The sequence below is a fragment of the Trachemys scripta genome, chromosome 1, assembly GCF_013100865.1.
Source record: "Trachemys scripta elegans isolate TJP31775 chromosome 1, CAS_Tse_1.0, whole genome shotgun sequence".
NCBI lineage: Eukaryota > Metazoa > Chordata > Testudines > Emydidae > Trachemys > Trachemys scripta.
In genome coordinates this window covers 7,103,926-7,130,750 of record NC_048298.1, presented here as the reverse complement: position 1 = coordinate 7,130,750, position 26,825 = coordinate 7,103,926, and the positions used below count along the sequence as shown (strand labels likewise).

General features: G+C 42.1%; 1 protein-coding gene across 2 annotated transcripts in view; it reads left to right on the top strand.

The window, feature by feature from the left end:
- Positions 1–26,825, top strand: part of EXOC4 (exocyst complex component 4) — a 610,394-nt gene that overhangs the window by 127,167 nt on the left and 456,402 nt on the right. For both annotated transcript variants that reach the window (XM_034764261.1, XM_034764251.1), the window contains 2 exons: positions 11,675–11,820; positions 15,389–15,477. In XM_034764261.1, coding sequence (XP_034620152.1) covers positions 11,675–11,820; positions 15,389–15,477 — 235 coding nt within the window. The remainder of the gene's footprint in view (positions 1–11,674; positions 11,821–15,388; positions 15,478–26,825) is intronic.

The following is a 26,825-nucleotide window of genomic DNA, read 5'->3' as shown; positions in this document are numbered from 1 at the left end:
TATGAGGACCTCCAAGTTTCTTTGACAGAACGGCACTGTCGTTACAGGGATAGTGAATTACAGGGGAAGCACTGGTATGTTGGAAAACATCTTGTCATATTATTTCTGAACTGGAATACAGTGCGCCTCTAAGCGGTGTAAGACACTCCTCTGTGACACTTGGGGGCGGTGGCCTGGCAGGGATTAAATCCTTAGAAGAAACCAAAGGAGTTTCTGGGATATGCAGGTGGTAACAGAAAAGAATCCCTAGGATTCCTCCCCCTCCTTGCTGTTGGAATATTGCACATTTTTTAGTCAAGTGCCTGATTAAATTTGACATTTGAAAATAGAACTTCATGCAGAAATAAGTACTGTACTTCTCAGCATTTAATTAAGATGTTTAGTTCCTGTCAAGTCTGATAGTTTCTTTTTCCTGTTAAGGGCAATACGTCTTCAACTTCTGAAATTTCAGAAACCTGTACTTAACCTTTACTCGTCATTCCATTTACATAGAAATCTGATTAACAACTTTTAAAGTTCAGGAGCTGGGAGTAAATGCAATTAAGCTCCTTTTGGAGTCTGTTATTAAGAGCTGGCATTTAATGAAAACTGAGGGCATACTACTGTTACTCTCTCCACTGTAGCAGGATGTCTTAAGCAATTAGTTGAAAACATGAAATACATGAAGTGTACTATATTACCTGTGAGTTAACACGGTTGGTATTTAAACAGCATGCTGTCTTCTTCCCTTTGCTGCTGCTGTATTGAATGTGCCGGTTTCTGGATAGTAAAGCAGTTCTCATAGTATTTCGGTTGAGCTGTCGCACTGGTCATTTTATTGTACATACTAAAGCTGTGCATTTCTTCATTAACGTAGTCTCACTCTGAAAAATGGCTGTATGGAAAATATTTCAACCAGAATCAACAGATGAGCTTTCCTAGTGTATTCATTGATGTATGAGTTGACCAAATATGCATTGATGATAAACACTGTGGGAGACTTGGCTGGATTCTTTTTTGGCTAGGGTGACCTGACATCCTGATATTAGGGGCTTTGTCTTAAATATGCAACTATACCCCTGCCTCGAAAAAAAAAGTGTCCCGATTTTTCACACTTGCTGTCTGGTCACCCTGTTTTTGGCTCACATATCATTGAAAGAAATGTTAACTAATTATACTAGGATGATCCGAGGAATGGAAAACCTGTCTTATGAAAGGAGACTCAAAGAGCTTGGCTTGTTTAGCCTAACCAAAAGAAGGCTGAGGGGAGATATGATTGCTCTCTATAAATATATCAGAGGGATAAATACCAGGGAGGGAGAGGAATTATTTAAGTTCAGTACCAATGTGGACACAAGAACAAATGGCTATAAACTGGCCATCAGGAAGTTTAGACTTGAAATTAGATGAAGGTTTCTAACCATCAGAGGAGTGAAGTTCTGGAACAGTCTTCCAAGGGGAGCAGTGGGAGCAAGAGACATATCTGGCTTCAAGACTAAGCTTGATAAGTTTATGGAGGGGATGGTCTAATGGTATAGCCTAATTTTGGCAATTAATTGGTGTTTGACTATTAGTGGTCAGTATGCCCAATGGCCTGTGATGGGATGTTAGATGGGGTGGGATCTGAGTTACTACAGAGAATTCTTTCCTGGGTGTCTGGCTGGTGAGACTTGCCCACATGCTCAGGGTTTAGCTGATGGCCATATATGGGGTCAGGAAGGAATTTTCCTCCAGGGCAGATTGGCAGAGGCCCTGGGGATTTTTCGCCTTCTTCTGCAGCATGGGGCATGGGTCACTTGCCAGAAGATTCTCTGCACTTTGAAGTCTTTAAACCATGATTTGAGGACTTCAATGGCTCAGACCAGGGGTCGGCAACCTATGGCACGTATGCCAAAGATGGCACGCATGCCAAAGATGGCACGCGAGCCGATTTTTAATGGCATGCTGCTGCCTGCCGGAGTCCTGAGGACACGCAGCCAGTGAGGGGCAGAGCCCACGCCACCCCGGAGAGTAGCTGCCTCAGCGGCCTGCCTGTTGGCTCCCGCGTCCCCTCACCCGGCAAGGAGCCCTGCTCGGGGGCGCGGAGGGGCCTGCTCACCTGGGCTGCCTTGGTATAGCTGGCCATGGTGGATTGGCAGCGGGCCGGGGGAGCGGGCAGGCCGCTGAGTCAGCTACTCTCTGGGGCGGCACGGGCTCTGTCCCTCACTGGCTGCGTGTCCTCGGGACAAGTATATCAACACTTAATGACCTCCTGCTTTTGTGCCTCTCAGGTGAAACCTATTGCTTCTTGCACCTTTTGTGGACATACTCGGCTGGTCACCTGCACTCATACATACGTTAGTGGGCTGTATATATTGTACAAATCCTCACCAGTTGCAACAGAGAAACTAAGGATTGAAAGGCTAAATTGAATGTAGCCATTAAGCAATCAGAAGAATTACAGTTGTTCCTAGTCCAAAAAAGATGCATGAGTTCTTCCCCTGCCCTCAGTACTAACAACGAGGGGTAAATTTTCAAAGCAGTGCACAGTTTTTTAGCTGTGTGATTCCCATTGATTTTAATGGGAGTTGCACAGCTCAAACCCCATGCCTTGCTGTGAAAATGTACCCCGTTAAGTTTTGCTTATGTCTCAAGAAAATGGATATCCCTGATTGATATTTTTTTTCCTCTTTGTTTTGTTTTGTATTAAGCTTCTGACCCTGGTGGCAAAAAGCTGCCCCTAATACTGGATAGGTTTCAGAGTAGCAGCCGTGTTAGTTTGTATCCGCAAAAAGAACAGGAGTACTTGTGGCACCTTAGAGACTAACAGATTTATTTGAGCATAAATTTTCGTGGGCTACATCCCACTTCTTCGGATGTTCCATTCCATAAATGTTCCATTCTGTGCACCCGAAGAAGTGGGATGTAGCCCACGAAAGCTTATGCTCAAATAAATTTGTTAGTCTCTAAGGTGCCACACGTATTCCTGTTCTTTTTGCTAATACTAGATAATTTGTATCAGAATAGTCTTTATTTAAAGAACAACTGACGTGTATGGAGAAAATTCAAACTCACTCTGTTTTCTGTCCCAATTTTCAAATTCACTCTTGGCAGTTGAAAGAAATTTGCCATCAATCTGGTTTTTATTGTGCATGAAAGCAGCAGAACTCCTGGGAAAGAAGAGGGAGAGAGGAGGGGCAGAGGGGAGAGAGACGCGTGCACGTGCACACACATGTGGCCCTGCTAGGAGAAGAACCAATCTTCGCATTTCAGTGAGGGCATCTAAATAACCTGCTGCATCACAGCTGTACTGTGAAGGGAATGGTAATGCCTGAAGTGGTCTACCATGTACTCTTGTAAATCAAGTGCATATTAAAAATGTAACTTCCCTGTTGCAAAACTACTCACCCATGACTTGGGAAAGAGGTCACCCCGTTCAATTCACTGTGCAGCCCCTGCTGTTACTCCTTTTGACTAAAAGCTTCCAGAAGCTGATTCACCAGGCTCACCTGGTGTGGCAGCTCTCAGGACCTCACTCTTTGGTTCTGCTTATCTTGTGTGTCACAGATATAGGTTAAGATGAAAACCTTAAGGTGGGGAGAGAAGGCATAACGAGCCTTTTGTCTTGTGCCTTTCTTCCAGCAGTAGAACACAGACTCTGTCCATCCCCTTACAGCCCTCAATGACAGGGAGAATCAGAGAGGGAAATCCTGGCCCTGTGGCAGATGAAAACTTTGCCATTGCTTTCAGAGGGAACAGAAGTATACCTTGAATCTGTAAAATTAGATGGACCCTCCACAGGGTGTTGATGATTAATTAGCTAAAGTTTGTACAGAATTAATATGTAAATTGCTATATAGTGTCGTGTATTTTTGTTTATTACTTGAGCCAGAGTTCCTTTCTTGGGTGAAGGTTGAGCTCCCACGGTCCTTCTTGAAAACAGGCGCTTAACATGTAACCTATTAAGCGTCTTAAGGTGGTGATACTCAGACTAAGACTCGGGAGCTGCAAGTGGCTCTTTAACCTGTCTTCTGCAGCTGTTTGCAGCACATGACATTAAAACATGGGGTGATGTAATTATTAACCAATCAGGATGCTTTTACTATATTACTAGCCACTTGTAGAATACATAGTCATTTTGCTGTGAGAATTATTGTTTTTAATATATATTAGGGCTGTCGATTAATCGCAGTTAACTCACGCAATTAACTCAAAAAAGTTTAATTGCGATTAAAAAATTAATCGTGATTAATCGCACTGTTAAACAATAGAATGCCAACTGAAATTAAATATTTTGGATGTTTTTCTAAATTTTCATATATATTCTATTCTGAGTTGTAATTGAAATCAGTGTCTATTTTTTATTACAAATATTTGCACTGTAAAAATGATAAACAAAAGAAATAGTGTTTTACAATTCACCTCATACAAGTACTGTAGTGCAATCTCTGTCATGAACGTGCAACTTACAAATGTAGATTTTGTTGTTGTTACATAACTGCACTCAAAAATAAAACCATGTAAAATTTTAGAGCCTACAAGTCCACTCAGTCCTTCTTCTTGGTCAGCCAATCACTAAGACAAACAAGTTTGTTTACATTTACAGGAGATAATGCTGCTCTCTTCCTATTTACAATGTCACCAGAAAGTGGGAACAGGCATTTGCATGGCACTTTTGTAGCTGGCATTGCAAGGTTTTTACGTGCCAGATATGCTAAACATTTGTATGCCCCTTCATGCTTTGGCCACCATATATATATTCACACTACTGTAGTTATTTTGGGTAATGTTGATTGCTAATTTGGCCCTTGAACCACTGTGGTCTTAGTATCACTAGTCTAAAGGCTTCTCCTTTTGCTCTGCTAATAAATATGGAACCTCATTACTTTGTAAAATATTCTGAGGTGCACAGTACATCCCTTTACAAAGTACAGTAAAACCAAATATGGTTGTGTGTCCAAAAAGGTCCATGCAATTGTTCTTGGGAGTTGCAGAAAGAACTCACAACCACATCAGACTTTTGAAATAAAAAGATTCCCGTTTTAAACCTTCCAAAGCTGTGTAAGCAGGTGTATGATTCAGTAACTAATAAAACTGCCTTTAAAGAGTTGAGTTTAAAATAGTTTTGGGGCTAATTCCCTCCTCCCCTCCCCCACCAAGATATGGAAACATTCACAGGTCTACACTAATGGCTGTGCTAATTGAACAACTGGAATTGATAATGAATGCAGTAGAGTTGGAAGCCGTTCTGTTACTTAAATGGTTTTTGTTTTTTGTTTATTTAAAAAAATGTAGTCCTTGTATGATAATAGACCTGGGTAGTGCACTGAGAAAATTAATTGAGTTTTTTTATTATCATGTTGTAGTTAATTTCCTGGGGAGCATCAGGATTATATGGAACAGGTTGAATCTCCCTAAACAGTCTTCACTGCACCTTATAGACTGTGTTTATTCTCTCTTGGACTTACTGTTTGCCTCGTCCTATCTATTTCTGTTTAAGTCTCAGTCCTTTGCGTATTTAGCCTCTGTTCTGTTCAATTTTTCACCCAATTTTTGTGCAGAAAGCTGGGTTTTAAACCACAGTCGAAGAGTTTTCTTTTGACACTTCACAGGATTTGTGGGTGACAGTGGTGTTTGATTACTGAAATGCAGATAATACAGGTTTGATACAGGTAATTAGCCTATGGCTGTATGTGCTATTGGCTCAAAACATCTCCCACCAGAATTCTCAAACAGGCTTTCATCTCACCTCACCTTGGCGACTCCTCTTTTGAGGGCCTCACAAAGTCCCAGCTTTCCAGTATGTGAATAATGCTGCTGCCCGTCTTCCTGCATTTACAAGACGGGCCCACACACTATACTAAAACACCCCATTCACTTGAGGATCTGTTTTGCCATTGCCTTCTTGTTGTTAAAACCTTCCATGGACTTGCTTCAGCAGCCTTCACAGACAGTGTGTCCTCTCCAGTCTGCTCCCTTTGCTTTGCTTTCACCAGCCAACTCTCTGCACTTTGATGCAGTTTTGCATCTGTGGGTGTCAGGGCTACCTCTGTAAACTGGCATCTAGAAAGTGCTCTCCACTGACCTTTGCTAATTGCAAATGTCAACATAAAACTTGCTTTCTCTTTGCTTGTAGCCTCAGCTTCTCTTTCTCTCATTAATTCTGGAATTAAAATTAAAAAAGATGTCTAGTATGAAAGATTCTGCACGAAATAAAGTTAGCAACATAGAAGTACTGGCTGCAATAATAAATAACCTAACTGGATTGGTGCCATCCGTCATGTTGAAAGGCAATGGTAAGTTGGGAGCAAATCTTGTTCCTAATGCCAGCTCCAAGTAATGTGATGCTGGAGATCTTCACCACTTGTGCTTCCATTTTACCACCATTAACGATTTCCTTAAAAACACAGGGCCAGCTCATCAGGTAATGTAAATCAGTGTAGCTGCATTCAGTACAGTGGAACTTCACTCTCGTATTCTGGGGTGTAATCCAGACCAGGGAGGGTTTGTGTCACTTGTCTGCTCTGTAACCCGAAGTGCTTCAAAGGGCTCTGCTGCTGTGGTGCTCTTGTCTGGACGTCCCAGACACCATATAAACCTGTCCTGAGTGTCTGTGGGTTAAGTAGCTCCGACTCAGCCCTTCTAATTCCAGCACTTTTTACCCCCAAGCTACACTTGTGGTTACACCTGGCAAGATGAGCCCAGCCCACTCCCAGTCCTTAATTTTCCCAAACCACGTGCTCTGCAATGTCCAGCTCTCTCCTATTCAAAATCTTAAATAGCGCAGAGTCATGTGGTGCCCAGTCAAATGCGTTACAGAAGTCTAAGTATATTACCTTTGCCTTTATCAACCACATTTATAATCTCATTAAAAAAAAGATATCAACTTAGTTTGACAAAATCTATTCTCCATAAATCCATTTTGATTGGCGGTAATTGTATTACCCTTTTTTAATTCTTTGGTAACTTATCCCCATATCAGTTGTTCCATTATTTTGTCTGGGATCAATGTTATACTGATACATCTGTAATTGTCTGGGTCATGTCATTTATCCTTTTAAAATTCTGGGACACCATTAGCTTTCTTCCAATCTTCTGAAACTTCCTCAGTGTTACAAGACTTATTGAAAATCAACATTAATGGTCCAGAGAGCTCTGTAACCAGTTCTCTTAAAACTCTTGGATGCAAGTTATCTGGACCTGATGATTTGAAAATGTCTATTTCAGTTGCTGCTCTTTACAGCCCAATAGTATCTGAGGAGGCTGTTAAAGCATTTTATCATCATCATCTGATACGAATATATCCTCTTTTTTTGTGTGTGTGTGTGTGTGTGGTTTCATGTTGGGAGCACATCAGACCAGTGCTCCATGATCTACACTGGCTTCTGATAAGCTTCTGGGTAGAATTCAAAGTGTTGGTTTTAACCTATGAAACCCAGAATGGTATGGGAGCTGGTTACCTTAGCGATCACTTTGTCCTTGTGATACATTACTACAGCTGACATCAGCAGCAAGGCTTCAGTATAAACGAGAGAGCAAGTTGCTGACTGCTCTGTTTTGGACCTCACACCCTCACTTTGTCTGCTGGTGCCCAACTTATTACTCTTCTGGGCACATTGCAAAGCCCATCTTGTCGCCCTCTTTAAGTCTGTTGAGGTAGTTATGGGTGGAGATATATTTACAGTCCTTTTGCTTATGTTGTGATTTTTAATTGAGGACATAGGTGCCCAGAACCCTGGATATTTTACAAACTGAAAGTAGTAATAGTATTTAATGTATTTAGCCTTGCAGCATCCTTTGGGGTAGACACGTATTATTACCCCTGTTTTTACACATGAGGAAAGTGCAGCCCAGTGAAGTGAGTTGCACATTCTTAAGAAAAATCTGTGGCAGTTCCAGGAATAAAATCCAGGTCTCCTGAGTCACAGTCCTGTGTGTTAATCCATGAGACTGTCCTTCCTCTGCACGATGTAGGAAGTGCAAACAATGTGTTCAGCACATGTTGGACATACAGACAAGTATGGTTCTTGTCCCAAGGACATCACAGTTTGGTTCAAACACACAGTATGTGGAGAGCTGTTAAAGATCAGTGGTAAATGGAATATGGCGATGTGACCATATGCATTTTGTGAGGGTTAAATAAATCCCCAAAATATAAACATGCCTATGTTTATAAAAGATTCTTTAGTTCGTATAAATCATCTTTTCCAAAGCTGCAAAATATCTGTACAGTAGATCAGTTAGCGCAAGGACTGCTTTGTTCTCTCCTTGTGCAGATTTGTTTGTTTGACATTGGTGTGAGTGTAATACACGGATCGTAGAATTTGACTGTTGTTGAGCAGGAAGTCAAAAGTCCTTTTAATAGATGGATGGGATGCTGCAAACTTGATAGTCACTCATAAATCTTGCTATATGTGCATGTGATTAATGTCTAACGAGTTTTTTGATTGATGGTCTAGCAACTGTTAATCAAATGTTATAGGAACAAATCCTGAAATCCTTACTTCATCCTCTGGTGAAACTCCTATTCAATTTGGTAGGCAGAACAATGTGGTTTTATTGATTTTAAAGTGTAAACTGACTGTGGCTTTTATAAGTACATGCCCGGGCTAATAATTTTTGACACTGAAATATGGAGTTTATTAAGGCCTTGTGTTGTGAGGATTGCAGGGGGGCAGAACTGTTGGAGATGTTGGGGTGGAAGAGATGCAGAAGATGTTGAGATGGATGAAGACAAGCTGAGAAATATGTAGAGTACAATTGGCCTATGGAACTCATACAGCAGGATGCTGTTGAGGCAAATAACTGAGTAAGATGGTTTTTTTAACAGACATTTTCATACATGTAAATAAGATCTGCTTTGTTAAAAATTACAAGGGCTTCAGCTGATCCCCTGCTGGGGACAGGAAGTAATTTCCCCCATTGTGCCATGTTTTACAGTTGGTCAGCTGCATTTAAAGATAGCTTTTTCTCTCTCAAGAACTTGGTCTCACTGCTGGAGTCAGGACACATGGAGCAGTGTCTGATCCAGTGTGGTTTCTCCTATGTGCATATTGGTATAATTTATCTGTTTTTCAATAGCCATACATAGTGAGAGCCAGCCCTTTTCCTCCATTGAATGAACCAAAAGCCAAAGGAGCAGTCATATATAAAAAGCTCATCTTACCTATCTCTAGGTTCTGGTGACATCACAGCCACCCATGTGATTTCCCCTTACAGTTTGTGGTTGTCTTCAAACCCCTCTTAAGACTGTATGACCATATTGCCATATATTTTGGTGTTTGTCTGATGATGATCTTCTGGCAAGACCAGTTCTTTGTGGTTCTAGTTTAACTCTTTGCTGACATATAGTAATCCTTGAGTAAAATACTGCATTATTCACTTCAGATATCCTACTCATGTTAGCTCTAGATTTAGGATAGTTTCAAAGTCATGGGGCCCATTATGAGTACGTTCTGTCCATGAAATGAGAAAAATTGCCAAGCTTTTTTTTTCTGGAAAAGATTTTAAATGACCTTTTGTTATTTTCAAGGCTATGGATTGAAGTAAACAAAGCAAACACCTAACCAGAGAATACAGAGCAGCGCTGGTACATTACTGGGGGAAAAAAACTCACAATAAACCTTAGTGTAGTAATTAGGTTTTATGTGGCAGGAATCATGCTTGTATTTTAAAACCTTCTCTCAGATGAAGTTTTAATTGAGATATTTTAGGAATTGAAATCAAGTTACCTTTATTTAATTGTGTTGTATCTTTTTAGAGCAATTCTCAATAGTTTCTAATTAGTGGCATGATATCATTTGCCTAGATATTATTTCCTTGATATTACTTCTTAGTAATTTGTTTAAACATGTGCAGCACAGTCCTGATGTATTCCTCTCATTACACTCAACACTTTGATTGGGTTTGGCTGGTTCATAATAGAATGGAATGTGGAATGTGTTATCAATAGCTCCAAGATTCTTAAAGCTTCCTGAGTATATTCGGGGAGTTTAATTTCTTGACAAAAGTAAGTTTATTGTTTTGGTTTTGTTTTCTTAAACTACGTTAGCTTCCTTTATCTCTCCAAAGCCAACACAACTCAAAGTGAATGAGCTGGAGTGTAATCCTGTTTCTGCATAATGAACAGAATTATTTACTAAATAGTAGTTCCTGGGCCAATCAGTTAAGTTCTTTGCTGCCCCACTGAAGGTATTGGGGTTGTACAGATTTCACCGAGGGTGTTATTTGCCCTGTAGAACTTTCATCATTGATGATGGGCTAGAAGAAAACGCAGCTCGACTGAGAGATCCTAAATTGCGCCTGCAGAGCTGGTAGCAAGGGAGGGGAAATCCATATTCTTATTTGAATCGAAAGTACATTTGGTCTGGTAATCATGGAGAGACAACCATGCCATATTTTTTTCAAAAACAGGACCCTCATTTTAAGCTGTATGCAACAACCCATGTCTCCCAAGTCCCAGAGAAGTGTACCAACCACTGGACTATCCTTCCTAGTTCTCTAATTCAAGTACTTTACAGACTCTGCTGGGAAAGCCTGAGGCTTCACAGCAGATAAGTGGCATAGTCAGGGGGAAAATTGAGAGGTTCGTTGCTACTAGACAGGCTTGTGTGCACACTGTCCTCTTTTTTTGTGTCCATCACTGTAGTATCTAAGTATGTACACTTGTGCTCAGCTCACTAGACCATAAAGCTTCCCTCCCTGTAATCAGCTTGAATTCAGGTGCTTATTCAACTATATGAATTAACAGCACTTTTTAATCTCTCTTGTTAAATATATCCATTTAAATATTCCAGGTGTGTGGTACATATATTTAAAGGGATACGATGATGTAGTTTATGCCCTAAATTTAAGTTTTTTAAAAAAAAACGTGTCTTATAAAAACCGATCTAAAAACAAATAATTTAATCATGCGCTGTATTTCAGTAGAGTTGGTATTTTGTGTTTTGGGGGGAGGTAGTGTGGATATCTATGTGGTACAGAAAATTCAAACACAGCGGCACCGGGCTAGTGCAGTAGAACCAAACATTGGAAATAGGCTGACCAGATGTCCCGATTTTATAGGGACAGTCCCGATTTTTGGGTCTTTTTCTTATATAGGCTCCTATTACCCACTACCCCCTGTCCCGATTTTTCATACTTGCTGTCTGGTCACCCTAATTGGAAATAGTAAACAGAAGGGGAGTAAAGTATCTAATTCCTTCATATTAAATGATCTTAAAGCCTTGTCTACACTGTGAAATTTTGTAAACTCCTCCCCCCCCCATCATTGCTGAACAAGTTCAGCCTCAGTGGCGTCAGCAATGTTGGGAGGCCTTGTCTAGACAGGCTGTTGCTAGTGTTTTAAGCATTGTGACATGGAACTTTGGTAATAATAGGTCTGTAAACACCAGCTGCCAAGCTACAGTAGGGTTCTCAATGTTGCTAACATCAGTGGAGTTGTACCAGTGTTGACAGCATCTGAAAAATTTTGCAAAATTTCTGGAATGTAGACGTTGCTTTTATGGTTCTCTTAAATTTGATGATTGATTCAGGAGCTTTGATTCATCGAAAATCAATTGGACTTAGGCTCGCAAGTCACTTAGGCACTTTTAAAGATTTTACCAATTGTCGTTTTTTAGTTTAGCAGTGTCCTGTTAAGACACTTAGGATTTGTGAATAAACTTGCATCGCTGTTCTATTTCAAATGTTGCATTCCTCTTCTCCCTGCTCCCAGATGCTGCTGACAGAATACTTGGATATGAAGAACACTCGGACTGCTTCAGAACCATCAGCCCAGCTTAGCTATGCCAGCTCTGGGAGAGAATTTGCTGCTTTCTTTGCAAAGAAGAAACCTCAAAGGCCTAAAAACCCTCTGTTCAAGTAAGTGTTGTTATGATGCCGGAATAGTACCTGGCATTGAGGTTGTCTCTGGAGCATCAAGTATTGTGCACTTCTAGCAGTTAATAACGTTTTCAGACACTTCAAATGGAAATGAACTACCAGAGCTGGAGCTTGTCTGTCATCCTAGAGCCGTATTGCTGATTCTTCTTCACTCTTTATATTACAGGAGTGTCCAAAGACTTCACTCAGGAATGGGGCCCCCTTGTGCTAGGTGTTGTCCAACATGTAGTAAGACATCATGCCTGCCCTGACACGCTTACAGTTGAAGTAAAGCACAAAAGCACCCAAGCGAGAGCAGAAATCAAGGGGCTGCATAGGGAAAAGGAGAACAGGACAAACAAGATCATTGTGTAAAGACTAGGTGGTTAATCATCACGTTTTTAAGGAAAATTTTTGAGCGAAATTGGAGTTGAAAGTGTGGAGTAGAATGAAGCAGGTGGGAGGGGAATGTAGGAATAAGAGTAAGGGGGAGTGGGAGTTGGATATGAGAGAGAAAGAAAATGTGGGGAAGCAATTTGACTTCCAGGGTGAGGGAGGTTGGTGGGGTCTGGGGAGTAATACAGATAGGAGAAGAAGATTGGCCTTGTTGTTAGGCACTGGGTAAGGAGGGGACTTGTGTTTGATTCCCATCTCTGCCACTGGCTTCCTGCACTAGTCTCTAACTTCTCCCTGCCTCATTTCCCCAGCTGTAAAATGGGGATCTTAATACTTCCTTTCTCCCCACCCCTTTGTCTGCCTTGTCTATTTAGACTAAGCCCTGACAGACCAGGATTGTCTTTCATTATGTATTTGTGTAGGGCTTAACATAAGGGGGACCCGATCTCAGCTGGGGCCTTTGGGCACTGTTGTAGTACAGATACATAATAATAATGAGGAGGAACTTCAGGCAGAGAGGAGGAACAGGAGGGTAGCCGAGAAGGAAAATGTGAAGTCCAGATTTAACAAATCCAGTCAATCTGTTGCTCTGAGGAAACTGGAAGGAAATGAATGTGGGCGTAGGCCTGTCCTGCTGGAGTTGGAGGTGGGGGTCCTTCTGGCTAGGTTGGCTCAGCATGTGGAAATGGGAAAAATGCAGGAACTTGGCATCCCTGGATGGCTTGCACTAACTTTGTCAGTAGGCCAGGTTGGGAGAAGATGTGTCCTGCATTAACACTCTTCTGCACTGCTGAAGCAGCTGTTTGGTGGTGGGCCTCTTTCCAGCCCTCCCTAAAGCTTCTCTTGCTTTCTTTAATCATTAAGAACCAGCCGGTGGCCTCCTTATTTTTTCTTTTTTTTTTTTTAAACCATACTACCAATACAAATAAATTATGTTATCTAATCCTTAACTATAGCAGACACTGGCAGTCTGCTCTAAGTTTTTATTGTCTATGTTCTGGTAGGGCCTAAAGGGCCAATGAGAAATCGGGGCTCCTTGTGCAAGGCACAATACACACACACAGTGAAAAGGTGATCCGAGCCCCAGAGAGCCTACAGATCACTAAACATAATCCCCTGGTATCAAAGGCTTTCACTTTTTCTAAATAGTTCTCCAAACATCTGGTCCACCCGTGGCTGATCCAATGGGTGGCTTTAGATCCACATCCCCAATGTATCTCTCTCTCCAGATTCTCTGTCTACTCTGCCAGAACTCCCCTTTGGATTTAATTCCATTGCTAAACTGACTTGCAGATGTGCTTTGAAGCACCACAGGGCTGCTCTCCTTTCTCCATTGCTTAGCATGCAAATTCTGAGGCGTTCTCAGCCCCTCTCAGTATGAGGAGTGAGGAGGATGAATTCATCTGCTCTGTTTCACCCACAGCACTCTAAGCCTGTGTACTCATTTCTATCCGTTGAAAATGAAGTTAAGGATAATTGCTTAACGTGATGGTGCCTAAGTTCATAAGAATAGCCATCTTTTACCACTCAGGCTCTTGTCACTAAGTCACTGCTAGCACCTTAGTGACAGTGATGCTTATCAGGATCTCTCATTCTGTTATCTGTCTCCTGTCAGCTGTCACTACATCCATGGAAATCTCTCTGTTGAAATGGAATTTTTCTATCCACCGAGGGATGCACATGTTTGATAAAATCATATTCTTGTCGTCTATTCCATCTTCATGTTTTTCTCTCTGAACAGAGAGGCTCTTTTCCTTGTATTTCCATCACCTGCTTCCAATTTAGAGAAGCCATCCACTTGTCATAAAAATCTCTGTGTTTAGAGTCCCGACTTTGGAAATCACTTGAACAGGAGATGGAGCCTTGCTCTCGTAGATAGATAGAGCTGTATGATGTGTGAGCACTTGGTATAGCTCCTTGGAAGTGAATTTTGTAGATACTGGGTAGAGGGAGTGTGATCTAACAGCACCAGTGGAAATCAGAATTTCTGGGTTCTGTTCTTGAGATTTTGAGACTGACTTGGTGTCATTCGGACAAATCATTTAATTGTTCTGTGCCTCAATTTCCCCATCGCTGAAGTGAGTGTAATACCCATACAACAGGGCTGTTGCGTAGCTTACCTGATGAATGCTTGTACAGAACTTTGAGATCTTCAGATGAAAGGCCCTACATAAATTCAAATGATAATTTATACTATAATATGCCCTAGTCAGTCATGGCTCCATACATAGTGTCCATACTGTGAAGAGCTGGCAATCTGAACAAGCCAAAACGATACCCATGTTGTGTGGGAAAGGGATGGGTGTATACGCAAAGTTGTGATGCGTCCACAACGTGTTAAGCTCATGTTTTGGGGTTTTTAACACATATGACTATATATTTGTTTTATTTATATTATAAAAGCATAGTTTTAGAGACTTTTTTGTTGGAATCACTTGGGGTTGAAGTGGGGGAAAGGAAAGGATTGCATGAGTAAGAGAAGGAAATGGAAGCTGGAGGCAGGGAGCAGAGAGGATGGGTGGTGAGAAGTCAAGCAAGGCAGGGGGAGTGTAAAGTTGGATAGCGGTAGGAGAGGGATGTGCTGTAGGGGGCCCAACTACAGATGACAGTACAGCAACTGAGAGGAAAAATCCGGTGTCCAGGTCTCAGAGCTGAGTGAATGATAATGCTGGGAGGCTGATAAGGCTTGCTGTTGTCATGCGCCATCAGAGAAGTCTTCCGGGCTTGGAACCTGGGTGGGTCTCTGTGTCTGGTGGGAAGCTGGAAGGCTCTTTCCCTGCCTGCCCCCAAGCTCTATCTAGTGCCGGCTGCTTTGAGGAAAGACTTTCAATGGAGATTTCCATTGTTAGCTCCCTATGGGCACCACCTGGCTGCTGCTGAGGCAACACAATCATAAATAATTGAATAGTTTGTTACTCCTACTTTTCCAGGGGAGTATTTAGTTTTAATCACTGGCCGCAGCACTTCCTTGTTAAGAGCTGAGGTGTGTGCTTAGTGTGTGGGTTTGGTTTTGTGGATTCCACCTGTTTGCTGGGCCTTCTCTGTTTGGAACGCGCCTAGCTGTCAGAGCTAATGGAATTAAGTAACAAATAATTTCTTATTTAGTCTAACACAGTATCTCAATCTTTGTGGCTACTGAGTTGTGTGACTGACTGCATGCTTTTTATTGCAGGTTTGAATCGTCTTCCCATGCTATTAGCATGAGTGCCTATTTGCGTGAGCAGAGAAGGGAGCTCTACAGCAGGAGTGGAGAACTTCAAGGTGGGAAGCTTGATAGCTCATTAGTTTGGTTGATTGCTTTGCCAAGTATCTGCAGATCCTGCCTGGATGGCTCAGAACTGTTGTTAGCTCCTCTCCAGCAAACCATATGCAGGGCCATAGTCTAAGGCCATGTCTACACTAGCGCTTATGTTGGCAAAACTTGTTGCTCAGGAGTGTGGAAACCTTCCTCCCTCCCCCTCCCCCCCGGCGGCATGAGTTTTGCTGGCATAAGCCCTCATGTGCACAACGCTGTGTTGATGCTCTCCTGTCAACATAGCTACTGCTGCTCGTTGAGCTGGTTTTATTATGTCAACTGGAGAACTCTTTCCTATCGGCTAACGCGGCTACATGAACACTCTTACAGCGGAACAGCTGTAAGCTTGTAAGTAGACATGGCCTAAGACTCTGTAAACTTGGCCAGCTCATATCCTCTATTTATTTACTCTAGGTAGGAAGGCAAACACTTGTATATTTTCTTTTTTCCCTTTCTAGCCCCACATACTATAGGTGTGAGTTTAAAAGGACACTCATAAAACAACGACATAAAAGAAAAAAATCTCACTCTAATTGATACTGTTGGAAGATTGAAACTGATGTTTGTTTCCTTACCTGAAATTTATTTCCACACTGGCACATGCACATGTAATATCCCTGGCTGGGTCATCTCCAGGAACTGAACTCTGCATCTGAAAGTATGAACCTCTACTGCTTGAGCTAAAAGACCGTTCTTTTGCCATTGAGGCAATAACAGGCACACAAGTCTCTTTACCTGATCCAACCACTAGAGGGGGACAAAGAACCACAATGTGTTAATGTGGGTTGCATGTTTTTGAAAAGGTAGATTTGGAAGGCTGAGCTGTTGCCATTAGTTTATGTTGCTCGTGAGAGATGGGGTTTGTATGCTGCTATAAAATATATAGTGTGTGTGTGTGTGTGTGTGTGTGTGTGTGTGTGTGTGTATGTATGTGTGTGTGTGTGTATATATATAGTGTGTGCATCTCTCCTCTGAACATAGAACAACTGTAAATTTCTCTTCCTGACAGCCTTATCCATAAGGGATGACTTTTTTTCATCAGCAGGGGAGAGTGGGATATTAGGTAAAATCTTCATAGTAATATATATAAAAAAAGACCAGATTGGTTCTATATAAACTTATCTAGTCTCTTACAGCATACATATTGTCCTAATGCACATGCATTATGGGATCTCCGTTGAAGTAATTGTTGTCCAGATAGCAGTGATAGGCAGATGCAGAATTGTACCCTGAAATCCTATTCACAAGAATATTGGGGTGATTTTAACAGATGCTAGATATTTACAGCTGAGGTATCAGGTGATTTGTAGTTCCAGTTCCCTCTCCAGTGACTTACATCCATCCTCCAGCCAGAAGTTGACCCTACAATAGCTCTTATGTAGAGTGCAAAAAGAATGAGGAGTACTTGTGGCACCTTAGAGATTAACAAATTTATTTGGGCATAAACTTTTGTGGGCTAAAATCCACTTCATCAGATGCATGCAGTGGAAAATACAGTAAGAAGATATATATACACAGAGAACATGAAAAAATGGGTGTTGCCATACCAATTCTAACGAGACTAATCAATTAAGGTGGGCTATTATCAGCAGGAGAAAGAATAAAAAAAAAAAAAAACCAACAACTTTGAAATGGGCCATCCTGATTATCACTACAAAACAGTTGACAAGAAGGCGTGAGTAATGGTAGGGGGAAAATTAGCATGGGGAAAATAGTTTTTACTTTGTGTAATGACCCATCCACTCCCAATCTTTATTCAAGCCTAATTTAATGGTGTCCATTTTGCACATTAATTCCAGTTCTGTAGTTTCTCATTGGAGTCTGTTTTTGAAGTTATTTTGTTGAAGAATTGCCACTTTTAGGTCTGTAATTGAATGACCAAGGAGGTTGAAGTGTTCTCCGACTGGTTTTTGAATGTTATAATTCTTGACGTCTTATTTGTGTCCATTTATTCTTTTGCGTGGAGACTGTCCGGTTTGGCCAATGTACATGGCAGAGGGGCATTGCTGGCACTTGATGGCATATATCACATTGGTAGATGTGCAGGTGAACGAGCCTCTGATGATGTGGCTGATGTGGTTAGGTCCTATGATGGTGTCCCTTGAATAGATATGTGGACAGAGTTGGCAACGGGCTTTGTTGCAAGAATAAGTTCCTGGGTTAGTGTTTTTGTTGTGATGTGTGTGGTTGCTGGTGAGTATTTGCTTCAGGTTGCGGGGCTGTCTGTAAGCAAAGACTGGCCTGTCTCCCAAGATCTGTGAGAGTGAGGGATCATGCTTCAGGATAGGTTGTAGATCCTTGGTGATGTGCTGGAGAGGTTTTAGTTGGTGACTGAAGGTGATGTCTGGTGGCGTTCTGTTACTTTCTTTGTTGGACCTGTCCTGGAGAAGGTGACTTCTGGGTACCCTTCTGGCTCTGTCAATCTGTTTCTTCACTTCAGCAGGCGGGTATTGTAGTTTTAAGAACGCTTGATAGAGCTCCTGTAGATGTTTGTCTCTGGCTGAGGGATTGGAGCAAATGCGGTTGTATTTTAGAGCTTGGCTGTAGACGATGGATTGTGTGATGTTGTCTGGATGAAAGCTGGAGCCATGTAGATAAGTATGTAGAGTGTTCTTTTGTATGGTTAAGCTATATCTAGCTTAGCTGATGTTACAGAGCACTTCCATATAGAAAGGCTTGGATGCTCTGTTGATTGGCTCTTTGGAAAACCCTAAGTTAGTAGACAGATACCTAAATTGACACTTGACCTTCACTATGGTCTGACAGTTTATGGGAATAAGATAGAGGTGAAAATATCTATCTTTGAGGTGTAGTATCACGGTCTAAGCACATTATAGGATGTTCAGTTTACTTCTCTTTATCTTAGAGGCTAAAATTGTCAGCTGTAGAAACCTGCCACATGTACTTGTGTGCTGTGAGAAACACAACGTTTGTGGACATGTGATGAAGTTTAGAAAGATAGGGTAAGTAAAGCACTATCCTATTATAGGGAATTGGGGAAGCTCAAAGGGTGGGATTTCATTTTGTTATTACACCCAAGCAGTTCTAGTATCAAATCTAAAAAATCCTGTTTTTAAAATTTTGTAGTAGTAATAATTCTAACAAGCTCTACCCTGCTGCGTCTTAACTGTAGTATGCACAACCCTCACCTTTCTCATCATAAATTATCTGATTGTTTTCATATCGAATGGCTGTAGGATTTAATGACTAACTCCACCAACGCCACCCATTGCACCCAGAAATCAGATGGAGCAGCAGGATCCCAATCCAAGAGAGGGAATTCCTGACAGGAGTCACATGCTTAAAGCTGTGAGAGGAGCTGCCACTGCTTCCTTTCAGTTTTGGTATCTTCCTCGGTGCTTTCAGGCCTACTGGGATTATCCCCATTGCAATCTTCCAATATAACGATCGTGTCATCTCAGGACCTGGCTAGTTTCCTATTTAGCCTTTAGAAAAGAAGGGGTTTGAAAACAATGTTAATCCATCCCACATGCATTTCCTCTTTCAGTTCTGCTACGGCTTAGACGTTGTGGTGATCGTGGTTTTTCATATACACCTCTACCTCGATATAACGCTGTCCTCGGGAGCCCAAAAATCTTACCGCGTTATATTGAACTTGCTTGATCCACTGGAGTGCGCAGCCCCGCCCCCCCGGAGCATTGCTTTACCGCCTTATATCCGAATTGGTGTTATATCGGGTCACGTTAAATCGCGGTAGAGGTGTATAATTATGCTGTTACTTTGAATTGATGGTTTATTTTATATAGCCATTTGTTTATGTGATAGTACTATATGAACACTGATGAGCCATATTCCCTGCCCTGAAGAGCTCTCTACCCACAGCCCTCATACTCCAAGGGATTGGAGTCTAAATGAGGCCTGGCCTACATTAGAAAATTAGGTCCGGGGGGGATAGCTCAGTGGTTTGAGCATTGGCCTGCTAAACCCAGGGTTGTGAGTTCAGTCCTTGTGAGTTCAATCCTTGAGCCATTTAGGGATCTGGGGCAAAAATCTGTCTGGGGCTTGGTCCTGCTTTGAGCAAGGGATTGGACTAGATGACCTCCTGAAGTCCCTTCCAACCCTGACATTCTATGATGCTGTGTTGCTCTAGCATGTGAAAAACAGAAGAATTCTTCTGTCGACCTAGCTACCACCTGTTGGGGAGGTGGATTAACTGTTTCAATGGGAGGGATTCTCCTGTCAGTATAAGTAGTTTCTACACTGACGTGCTATGGCTGCCCAGCTTCAGTGGTGCAAGTGTGCCGTTGTAGTGTTTTGAATGTAGACAATCCTGAGATAAGACAAATCGTGGGTACAACAGTTCAAGAGAAGGAAGAGTATGAAGATTTCTGAAGTGAAGAAGTGGGTTTTAAGGAAGCATTAGAAGTAGAAAAGAAAGAGAGCTTAAGAGAGATGATCAGGGAGACGGTTCCAGGCATAGGGGTGGGATGTTAGGAGTGGGAAGAAAGGAGGAGGAATCACAAGACTTAACAAGCCAGAAAGAAGTCATAGATGTAGGTGGAGACAAGATTATGCATCCCTTTGTGTATGAGTCTGAAAAGCTTGACTCTAATGCAATAGAAGATGAGCAATCAGTGCAGGGAGTCAACAGGGAGGATAGATTAGGTGAATTTAGTAAGAAATCATCACTACTGAGCCAGAGGGAAAAGTTCCCTGTTAATTTTTTTCTGTGTTAAAAATCTCCCCGCCTCTTTCCATTATAAAGTGCTGTTGTTCCCTGTCAGCTAGCCCATTTATCTGCCTGATCCCTGGATAACAGCCAGATCTGCATTTCCATTTATCCCTTCAAATATAATTGAATTGTTCAGTCAGGTTAGCAGAAGGCTGACTTGCAACACCATGCTCCTCTGAACACCACGAGTTGCTCTTCTCAACAGCCTTATCCATGGGGGTGACTTTTTCAGCAGCAGCAGGGAGAGGGTGGAATACTAAGGGGGAAAATCTGCTGAAAATATGTTCAAAGTAACACATAAAAGAAAAACTTGAAGTTCATTTCATGCCAACTTTTTGAAATAGTTTTTTAATTTCAGTTGCCTTAAAATCCACAACGGTCAGGCTGACACTTGGTCATTAACTGGCGCCATTTGATCTGAAATCATGCATGCCATAAGCACTGCAATATCACCCACTGTTGGAAGAGACCCTGCTGCGAGAACGTTAGGGATGGAAGCATTAATTCTTGAAGGTCTAATCCCAGTGAAGTCAATGGAAGAAGAATCAGGCCCTAGTTTTCTTTGCTTTTGTTTAAGCTGGACACCTCGCATTGTTTGCAAGAAAAGTTACATCAATTCAGTCATTAAAAAAATTTGAAAAGCTAGTATTCCTCCCTCTGAGTTAGTACAGAACCAGTGTCCCAATGTGGTGGTGATGGGGTGTAATGTTTCTGGAGGAGGATTCTGTCTTTTTTATGAGACATAAAACATGGGTCCTGACCACTTACGGGCATTACATTCATTAGCTGCAGCAGATACATGGGAATTCTATCTTGGTCAGATTCTAACTGGGAAAATTACACTTTTCTTCTTACATTTCTCCTGCAGTTTCAGTTGGGTTGGGTATTCCGCTTCACTGATAGCCTTAGGTAGGTAGTATTTTTCTGTGCATTGTCAAAAAGTTGCTGCATTTCACCTCAGAGGTGACTGCATGTCAGTGGTCAATGAAGTGATTTCTATGTATAAGCTATATTTTGTTTTACTTTTAGAGTGCTTTGGAAATGGAATCCCTTGGGATGCAAAATGTTGGTGGCGTTGGGGATACTGTAGCTAGGCCAGCATGTTCTTCAAATGCCATGTGCTTCTGGTTCTCATTGTACTGGGTGAGATTTGGACCTGGAGGACATAACTTTTCCATTCAGAGGAGAAAGTTATTGTAAAATACATACATTGTTATACCATTTGGGGTAGTCAGATCACCATTTTGGGAAAGTTCTTACACACCATTTGGTCTCGCTGGATAGACAGCTCTGAACTGAACTATAGCTTGTCTGAAGTCTAAAGGTGGGCATAATTTAAGAAGATGGTTAAAACAGTTCAGTTCCATCATAACTGCAAGTTTGAACTGTATTCGGGGATCTGGATTACCAAGCTGAAACTGCTACAAAAATGGTGGTATTTGCAGTGTAGATGGGACTTAAAAGAGAATATACAACCTTAAAGGTGGGTCATCATCCCACTTTGCATTCCGTTCTTTGCATTCTGTTCTTTTGTGTTTTAGTTGAAACCATTCTGGACAGTACCATTGCCTGTCTGTTTTTTATTTGTATTCTGGTAATGCCTAATGGCACCAACCTAGAGCTGGTCTTCGTTATGCTAGGCATGATATGTACATATGGAGACAGCCCATGCCCCGAAAAGTTTACAGTCTGTTGTTTTTCATGTTTCTCTAGCTATCATCAGAAACACAGCTGGACAGTGCGGAATGTATTGGGCTCTGCATGGCAAAAGACAAATGATAATTGACATGGTTAAACTTTGTGTGTATGTGGCTGGAATGGAAGGGAGGCAGCAGGGGGAATTTTGGAACTACCTTGCTAACTGGTTCAAAGCACACAAGTACAAAATGCAAGGGAAAAACAGTGGCAGCCAAAAATTAAAACTCAGTGGGTTATGTCCTTGTTGTCTTATACATCTGAGGAAAGAGTCTAACCTAAGCTGCTGATCTTTCTTACCAATGGCTATTCCTGTGTTTGCTGGATTCAGAACACCTGAGGTACAAAGGCCGTGGAGCATCTTATCAGCAGACAGATACCATAATGATGTTTGTTTTGCTAATAATTTCTAGCACAGTATCATTTTGTCGAACGTGCCGTTGGTCATGGACTCTTAAATACACCAGGTGTTATATCAGGTCCCTGCCGCTGCAGGGAGTTGTGTAGTAGTTTGGAGTGTCCGTAGAAGCTGTGGTCTCAGTTCAGTTTATCAGCAGAACTGGTAAGGGAATTTTTATATGCTGTGAAAATCCTGAAGAGCCTTGAGGGGACTGATCAGCATGGAAAATAGCATCCAGTCCCTCTCAGTTATCTCTGCTAGTGCAGGCCGTAGAAGTTCATATCAAGGTCAACTTTGCTAGTGTTGTGCATCTGGGGTTTTGATTTTAAGAATGAACTGTTAAGAGCTGCTGAACAGTTAATGGAATCCGCAGCTGCTCACCACCTCTTAGAAGTATGGACCCTCATTTCTTTCATCTGAGGATCTCAAAGCATTTAAAGGTCAGTATTTTATTCTCATTTATAGTTGGGCAACCTGAAGCACAGAGTGAGTTGTCCAAGGGGTGTACAGACTCCCAAAATTAGGGTCAGAACTGTGGAGTCCTGACTTTTGAGTCCCTTGTTGTTCAGAACGCTAGTGCATGCTGACTAGGTGTAAGTATACATTAGCGCACCGTTGATATACTTGCTGGACTGATAGTCTCGCCAGATGGTGTCTCTCTGAAATTCCAGCTGAAATAATGTGCAGTGTAGAATGGTGAAAATGTTCTAGTTTCACTATTATTCCCTAGAGTGTAAGCTCCTCGGAGAATGGCCGTCCTCCTTCAGTGTTTGGGAAGTGCTGAGAGCAGGGGTTTTCAAAGTTCATTGCACCGTGACCCCATTCGAACAACAAAAATTACTACATGAGCCAGGAAGGGGGACCGAAGTCTGAGCCTGCCCTCCCCCCACAAGGCTGGGGGGTGGGGGGCAGGCAAAGCCCAAAGGCTTCAGCACCAGGCGGGTGGCCTGTAACCTGAGCCCCGCAACCCAGTGGTGAAGCTCTCTTAGGCTTTGGCTGCAGGCGGTGGGGCTCGGGCTTTGGCCCCAGGTGCCAGCAAGTCTTAACACCAGTCCTGGCGACCCCATTAAAACCACTGAAAACAGCCGAGCTCCATCTTCTTTGTAACCCCCTTCAGGTAGTTGAAGGCTGCTGTTAAATTCCCCCTCACTCTTCTCTTCTGCAGACTAAATAAGCCCAGTTCCCTCAGCCTCTCCTCGTACGTTACTTGCCCCAGGTCCCTAATCATTTTCATTGCCTTCCGCTGGACTCTCTCCAATTTGTCCACATCCTTTCTGTAGAGGGGAGCCCAAAACTGGATGCAGTACTCCAGATGTGGCCTCACCAATGCTGAACAGAAGGGAATAATCACTTCCCTTGATCTGCTGGCAGTGCTCCTACTAATGCAGCCCAATATGCCGTTAGCCATCCTGGCAACAAGGGCACACTGTTGACTCGTATCCAGCTTCTCGTCTACTGTAATCCCCAGGTCCTTTTCTGCAGGACTGCCACTTAGCCAGTTGGTCCCAGCCTGTAGCAGTGCATGGGATTCTTCTCTCCTGAGTGCAGGACTCTGCATTTGTCCTTGTTGAACCTCATCAGATTTTTTTTTTTTTTTTTAGCCCAATCCTCCAATTTGTCTAGTCTACTCTGGACCCTATCCCTACCCTCCAGGGTATCTACCTGTCCCCCCAGTTTAGTGTCATCCGTGAACTTGCTGAGGGTGCAGTCCATCCCATCATCCAGATCATTAATGAAGAGGTTGAACAAAACCGGCACCAGGACAGACCCCTGGGCACTCCGCTTGATACCAACTAGACATCGAGCCATTGATCACTACCCATTGAGATACACATGCAAATGATTTTTGGTGGGGCTAATAAAGCCCATTTTTTAATTCAATTTACAGAAGTCAAATGATTCAGTGATGAAGTTGCTACAAGACAGTAACTGGCCAGATTGTGAGGTAGTATGTTCATACTATATTTGTATATTACTTCGTCTCAACCTTTTGCCAAAGATCAAGTGTAGCATCAGTTTTAATAGCTGAATAATCCTTTACAATAGGGATGTATCCATCCCTTGAAGTACGGAGGATCTGAAGGTTGTCTTCATCTAGGTCTGTGGTCTGGCTGAGTTTCTTATTGTTGTGGCAGGGTCATTAACTCTTAGAATTTTCTGACTTTTATGCATTTAAGATCTCAACCGTAGCATACTTTGTTCCCCATAAGTGGATCAGAAGTAGAGCTACAAGAATGTGAGCTCATATAAGGGGTGTGTGTGGATAAGTTTGACCATCAGGGAGCAGAGCCTGGAAATTGAGATGTCCTGTTTTAAATATGTTTATAAATGAGTCTCGAGGGTGCCCAGAGCCTTAGATGGATGCTCTTTGGTGGAGTTTTAAAATTTCAGTGTCAATAAATCAATACTCTTATTATGGTTTGGACCCAGGTGGAATGTTCACTATTGGTCAAGTGCTAAATACAAGTGGAATATGCCAAGTATAAACATGATTCTGCTTTGCACTGGAAAATTGGTATTATTCCAGTTAAATCTCAGCATGTGTACCATTGGTTAGGCTTCTTCTGCAGTTGGAAATTCCTTATCATTTTTTTTTGTAATTAATGAAATCAAAGCAAACTGCTACTAATTGAGATTTTTCTTTCCTCATGGAGAGCTGAAGAAACAGTGATGGCAGCAGCAGCAGCAAATTGTATCTCAGACTGACAAGTGGTAAATTAAAACTTGTACATTAGGCCAGGCCCGGGAAAAATGCAGTTATGTGTAGGTGCCTTGTTCCATTTGAATTAACCAAAGGGCTGTCTGAGGAGGCCAGCTGTGTTCTCTGATGACAAAAACGAAGCTTGACATTTTGGGTAATGAAAATTCAGTTCAGCACCTCTTAGAGATGCGTATGATAATATGTTGTCAGTCGGATGCTTGCGGGGGAGGCAGAATTCTTATCTTATTAAAAGAGAGAGTGTGACAAGTGGACAGTCCCAGTTACAAATATACCCCCACAAAGGAGAGATGGTGGGGGGGAGTCTGAGATGTAGAAACTCTGTTGTGTTAAGAAGGGGAAAATTATTTGACGTGGTGAACCCTCTTTCTGGCAGCTGCCTTTGTCTCCCCAGGATGCAAAGGATCACGGTTTTATCTGAGGGCGTAGGGAGGTGGGGGGCAGAGAATCACTTTTTTGTGATTTGACAGTATTAATGCAATCATCTAGTTCAGACCTTGTAAGCCCACTTATTATTTCCTCTGCGTGTGTTTTTTCTAGTTTAGTGGATTAGCTGCACTGTCTCTTCAAAGGCTATCCAATCAAAAAGGGGTTATTAAAACCAGGGTGCTTTATGACTGAGAATTAATTAGAGCAGCATTTTCATGCAAAACATCCAATTTTTTGATTAGCAATGGAGCAGGGCCGCAATTAACACTCTAGGAAGCTTACATTTCCAGCATTTTGATTCTCAGGAAATGAGATTATCAAACCAGGGTCAGACACTTGACAGCAAAAGGGGGATTATGTGTAAGAAAATAATTTGTTTCTTGATTTTGCTTCTGAGATTGTCATTAAGGAAGCAGTGAATTCAGAGGGAGTTTGGGCGGGGAGGAGGGGGGGGAGAAAGAAATGGAGGCAGGAGAGGTCCCTGTGCTTCATTAGTGTCCTGCTTGCTATGCAAAGCACCGTCTTTGTCTATTTTAGTTACCGCATGTTTTACATTTGAAACACAGCAACAGGTTTTTATTGCACTGTTGTTATTATACAGCCTTTTCTAATAGACAAATTTCTGGGATTCTTCAGCAGTTGTTAAATATTCAAAATATTTATATCCTTGGGGAGGAGAAAAAGATCCTTTCAGTAGACACACAGCTTTGTCTGGGTTGCTTTAAGTAGATGTGTGCTGTGTGTGCCGGTTTATTTCCTGAACCATTTTCTGATCTGCTGTTGGTGTCTGAGGACGTAGTTGCAGCTTATTAAAGGCTGACCTTTGCCAGGCGTATGTGTCTGTGATAAGAAGCAGAGCATCTTCGTCACTGTTGTAAAATACTGAGCGTTTCCATCTCTAGTTTAATTGTTCTCCCTGTTCAGGGAGACACAAGGTGATGAAAGTCAGACTTCGGGCTGTGGAATCTTTTCATTCCTCAGTTTGTGTCTCCATCTTAGGGAAGGCTAAGAAGAAATGGATCTCGTTTGAAGGCTGATCAATCGCTGCTTATTATTAAGTGCTCCAAAGCTGTGATTTAATGTCTTACTTCAGGGGAAAGAATTAGGGGGCACCAGTCCTGCCAGTCTGGTTATATTTTAAAATGGCCATTTAATTCCAGTTTAATCTTTTGATATTTTTTTAAATTTATATTTTAATGCAATTGTTGCTCATGAAAGTAATTAGCTAACAGTGACAGAATGCAAAAAGGCCTAGTATAAGCTCCTCTCACATATCACCTCTGCCAAGGCATCCCATCTTGACTTGCAATGCCCATTACCCTGCAGCAACCATTTGTCTTCCAGTGTTGGTCCCCACACAATTCTCCTTAGTTCTGAC